This window comes from Perkinsus marinus, assembly GCF_000006405.1.
Source record: "Perkinsus marinus ATCC 50983 genomic scaffold scf_1104296977064, whole genome shotgun sequence".
NCBI lineage: Eukaryota > Perkinsozoa > Perkinsida > Perkinsidae > Perkinsus > Perkinsus marinus.
This window is the reverse complement of record NW_003200286.1, coordinates 384,662-389,353: the sequence shown is the minus strand read 5'-3', so window position 1 is coordinate 389,353 and position 4,692 is coordinate 384,662. Positions and strand designations below refer to the sequence as shown.

General features: G+C 48.3%; 3 protein-coding genes and 1 non-coding gene across 4 annotated transcripts in view; 1 reads left to right on the top strand and 3 right to left on the bottom strand.

Moving 5' to 3' along the window:
* Positions 1 to 796, bottom strand: part of Pmar_PMAR024802 (hypothetical protein) — a gene marked incomplete at both ends in the record, with an annotated part of 11,849 nt that extends 11,053 nt beyond the window's left edge. The window contains 4 exons of the mRNA XM_002764552.1: positions 65 to 161; positions 222 to 320; positions 583 to 678; positions 719 to 796. Coding sequence (XP_002764598.1) covers positions 65 to 161; positions 222 to 320; positions 583 to 678; positions 719 to 796 — 370 coding nt within the window. The remainder of the gene's footprint in view (positions 1 to 64; positions 162 to 221; positions 321 to 582; positions 679 to 718) is intronic.
* A 356-nt stretch (positions 797 to 1,152) lies between these two features.
* Pmar_PMAR024801 lies at positions 1,153 to 1,225 on the top strand. Its single transcript has one exon. It is a non-coding gene; the product is annotated as a tRNA-Glu (tRNA).
* Positions 1,226 to 1,300: 75 nt separating this feature from the next.
* Positions 1,301 to 2,299, bottom strand: Pmar_PMAR024800 (hypothetical protein; the record flags this gene model as incomplete). The annotated part of the gene is made up of 3 exons (XM_002764551.1): positions 1,301 to 1,458; positions 2,025 to 2,167; positions 2,232 to 2,299. The coding sequence occupies 3 exons, from the start codon at positions 2,297 to 2,299 to the stop codon at positions 1,301 to 1,303; spliced, it is 369 nt and encodes a 122-aa protein (XP_002764597.1).
* Positions 2,300 to 3,363: 1,064 nt separating this feature from the next.
* The window catches only part of Pmar_PMAR024799 (small nucleolar RNP proteins Gar1p, putative), a gene marked incomplete at both ends in the record, with an annotated part of 2,336 nt that continues 1,007 nt past the window's right edge, over positions 3,364 to 4,692 (bottom strand). The window contains 6 exons of the mRNA XM_002764550.1: positions 3,364 to 3,425; positions 3,473 to 3,556; positions 3,607 to 3,679; positions 3,726 to 3,886; positions 3,934 to 4,026; positions 4,441 to 4,519. Coding sequence (XP_002764596.1) covers positions 3,364 to 3,425; positions 3,473 to 3,556; positions 3,607 to 3,679; positions 3,726 to 3,886; positions 3,934 to 4,026; positions 4,441 to 4,519 — 552 coding nt within the window. The remainder of the gene's footprint in view (positions 3,426 to 3,472; positions 3,557 to 3,606; positions 3,680 to 3,725; positions 3,887 to 3,933; positions 4,027 to 4,440; positions 4,520 to 4,692) is intronic.

Below are 4,692 nucleotides of genomic sequence, written 5' to 3'. Positions count from 1 at the left end.
GTCCCGAGGCTCACAAAGCTTCGTTACCAAGCACACGGTAAATATCAGCGTGCATCCCTATCACCTATCATCTCCTTGAACATATCTCTATCAGCAAAGGCTCGGATATTTTCTGCTAAATAGTCCGCACAGGCCAATATCACACGATCGTGGGCTGGGTACTACCATAAAAGTGATACACCACAAGTACTGTCGAACTTAATAAAGAGAAGCACGCCTACCTTATGCCGGGAGAATCCGATAGCCAGCGAAGTTACTAACTGCAAACTCAATCCTGGCATGAGTGATGACCCATCAGGCTGGAGCACCAACGTCGAGACCTAAGAGCAAACCGCCTTGAAACATGCGAATAGTCAGGGACATCATCATCACAAGAACAACGTGCCAAGAGACTACTCCAAAAACGTAATCGAGGCGGATGTCGCGCAAGTCTCAGAATATCGAGCGACCCTCTTCACATGCGCCATGCACACTAGAGCCGTGATGTTACACCCAACCGAGCGTTTATGCCGATATTGATCGCGATAGTTGACCTTGCTATAACATTCCCTGATCACTAGGCTGCCAATTCCGCGGCCTCACCTTCTCAAAAAAAGGCGGATGCACATTTTCCAGCCGTCCATACGCCCGCAAGCCCAGCGTTATTTCCTCCATCGTCAAAGTCGGAGTTCTGGAAACCTACGCACCGGCATCACCCCTGACGGACTGGATTACTTACCGCTAACGCAAGACTGGCGTAGAACTTGTGAGCTCGAATGAAGCCCATCCATTGAAGACCGCCAGCAATCTCTAGCATAGTATGGATGGAATCCACATTGAGATTGGGCTTATACAACGTTCGAAGCAGCTTCCCACAGAGAGCTGACAACAACGGTCGCAGTGATGTGGCCACACTCTGAACGGCTCTGGAATTATAAGGTAGACTGCATATGCATGCGGGAGTTAGCGCAAGACAAAGTCTCAGAATGCCGGTTATGCTATCGAACGGCTCTGAGCCGAAATCACGATCCAATCGCGAGTGAATCTTTCGTCTCGGAGGAATATGTTGCACCTCGATTGCGAAGAAAATACCGAAGAAGGTGAACCCCATCTTGAGACTTTCGCCGCGATATCAGATGATCAACGCCTAGTTATTGCATAAATTCTCAATCATCCGATGTAGTCTAGCTGGTTAGGATTCGTGGCTCTCACCCACGCGACCGGGGTTCGAGTCCCCGCATCGGAACTTCTTCGTCCCCTCGGAATTTTTGAACCAATGCTTCCTATCAACAGGGTCCACTAGAAATTTCATTGATTTTACTCAACTTCCCGCGCTACTACCAAACTGTCGATGCCCTAGGGACTGCAGTGATCCGAGCACGTCGGCTATCGCACGCGTATCCAGATTCTCAGCATATTCGCCAATATCCCGCAGCAGCAGTTTATACCGTGGATCTTTCGTAAGGTCGTTCACAAGCACTGAAAGAAATAACGCTCATCACAGGCAGTACTGATGAATTCGAGGGTCCAACACTATCGTGTCAACAAAACCCCCGAGACGGTATTCGCACAATCAGGACTGTGAGGTCGATTAATCACAAACAACGAAAACGTCCCGTGGTCTGTCCTGCTAGATCCCACCCGTATGCCCTACTATTTTTCCTCGTCTGTTTTTCCTCGACTGGAGCCCTCAGCACTTGATCCATCAAATAACGACCTTCCTTGGTCACATCTACGAGATCGGCGGCTTCGTCATCAACGGTATTGGCCAGCATCTGCCAGACCATATCGAAAAGTGCGTCGTCTCCAACGACACACACACAACACCACAAAGTAGTACTCGTCTCTCCGGACCACAGCGTAACCAAGTCACTTCAATACCTCTATACCTCCCAAAGGCCTTTAAGGCCACTAAAGGGTCCGAAGTCCTCCTCTCAACTAGGCACATGGAAGCCGAAATTTCGCGTACACTTGGAGACTCGAAATAGTCGCTATTTCATGTACCATAAGCAGACGCATCATCTCAACGCCTAAGTGCCCTCTGCCCCGGAACAATACCTCAACTGCCGTGACGAGATTCTGCACAAACATGACACCTCTGTGGGTGATAATGGCCGTTAGTATCTCTTCCGTTGTCTTTAACTTCCTCAGCTTAGCATCCATCTGTTGGCAAATAGGATTGAGGTATCTGAAGCCCGCAAAGAGGTCAGATACACTTCCGATCACGTGTCCGCATATTCCCATAGTCACACTCTATCTCACATGGAGCGAAACGCCAGGCAATCCCACTAGACAGCCCTACAAGAAACAATAGTGGCATAAGGAGAGACGTACACACTACGAAACACACCAACCGGCAGAACATTTCATCGATGGCATTTCCTTAACCGTGAAGGCATAAACCTACACTTGAACCGGTGGTGGTGGAGATGAGACTTTCTCCTCGCTCTCAAGTCCATGACCGAGCCCCTGCTGATGATGGACCCTCGCAGCAGTAGCTGTCGCACAGGAACGTGTCTTCTTGAGCAGGCTTGATGCCCACTGACGCCTCGGCCGTAAACCAAGCAGCATTTAATGAAGGCACTAATAAGGGAGCTAAGGTTGATTTAGGACTAGCGAGTACCACACCGCGCCTTCACTCCTGGTGCAATATGTTTCATTGCATTGAGAGAACACCGAATAAATGGAATCACAAGATTTTAACCGACACACTCTATCACAGAACGATTGATGGACTTGACGGCCAGTAACGGCGCCTTGAAGACAGTAACCAGCATACAACTGACCAAGAGTGCCAGTCGGATCCCGCGAAGAGTGATCCTCCTCTAGCAGACCGTTTCCGATACGATAACACGCACTGAGAGTGGCACTCATAGAGTGACACTATTTCCACACAAAGTAAAACTACTTCGCTCAAGGGTAAGAATCTGTACCGTAACGATCTCAACCACTTCCAAGCGGAGTCATATGGAGTCTCTTTACTCCAAAGTTTGCCGTTGAGAGACTCTCCAGCATCAGTTTGCAGGTATCAGTGTAACTGGTTACCAATTTTTGGGTCACTATAATCGACGACCAGCTACACTGCTACCGCAAAAAGTCCAGTTCATGCCAAAAAGTTGTTTGTTATTTGTAGAGTTCCACCAACCTTTTATAATGTGACATTCTCATTCACGCGGGGTCTACATTCCGCCACATCCTCCCAAACCCCCGCCGAAACCCAGCCAGTTGAGACTGCTATCGACTACATTAGAAACGCGCATTGATGCCACTCGAATTGAACAACACTACAGCTCCCGCTGGACGTTGGTAAGGCGATTCAGTAGCGTAGGAAAAGGAGTACTACTAATCTCAAGTCGTCATATGGCCACTAGGGAGTACCATTCTTTACCATCTTCCCTTACCCTTGCCCTTGCCGGAATGCCCCTTGCCCTTACCAGAGCCCTTGCCTAAACAAGACCTTTAGAACACCAACAAGAAGCGTGTTAACTCCTACCCTTGCCGAAGCCCTTGCCCTTTCCTCCTTTACCCTTGCCTCCTTTACCCTTGCCGCCCTTACCCTTGCCGCCAGCGGCGTGTTCTGATAAAACCAAAATTACTCAGACCAACTCTGTTACCTCAATGACTTACTCTTAGGACCGATACTCTTCTTCACAGGGAGGAACCGTTCCAAGGGAAGAGTCTGGTTGCCGTCGATGTAAACCTGCACGATGTTCGATTTTGCACGCATGCACATCCACTTCACTTGCCTTTTGACCCTTCTTGAAGCTCTTAGCGACCACTCCCTCTTGCATCTTCACAGAGAAGTAGAACTCATTGATGGGTCCGAGAATCTCATCGACCTGCCCGATTTGGCTCTTGTTCTCGAGGAACACACGGCCGTTGAAGTAGGGCACCTTAGTGTGAGTACCTACACCACGAAGTGGAACAGGCGTGGTATAACAACGAGAATATTACACTTGCAGACCATCTCATCCTCACAGACATGAATCATCTCACCAAGCTCTTCTACCCACTCCGGGGGGCCCAGCGGGGCGCGATGGCCCTTACCTGATGTGACAAACCAATACAAAAGGAACCACGCGTCCAAGACCACCAAACAGCATCCAGAAGCTGCAGTACAAAGACCCCTTTAATATCAACCCTTATAGGCCTCTAAGGCGTAGATTTCGGAGTTATCGAATACTGATAGCTTTTTCATGTGCCCAACTAGACGCAAGGCGAAGAAGTGAAATATGAATGTCTATGCGTAGATTTCATAATTGAAATATCCCCAAATTCTTGTTGACCTTTCGAGGGACCTCCTTAAGGCCGTATACTCCCTCGAAATCGATTACTCACGTATGAGATCCCCATACCAAAACTTCACGAAATCTAAACCCCCAAAGGCTTCTCAAACACGCGATCAACTTTCAACTCTCAATGCGACACTCCATCATTCCTCTTCCGAAGCCTTCTGATCACCTTTGCCTTTTCCACCTTTTCCACCCTTTCCTTTGCCGAATCCACCTTTCATTGTGATAGTAGCTCGCTGAATCAACAACTGCGGGGGCGAAAAAGAACAATTGAGAAAATCCAAGACTTCTCAAGTGCGCAAGATTGTCCTGAAATTTTCTTCTCATCACTAATGCAACCACCGGTCAGCTTTAATTGATTTGAATTGGTCGCCAAATATTAATTTCGCATCGTGTTTATTATATTCATTTCCTCTGTACG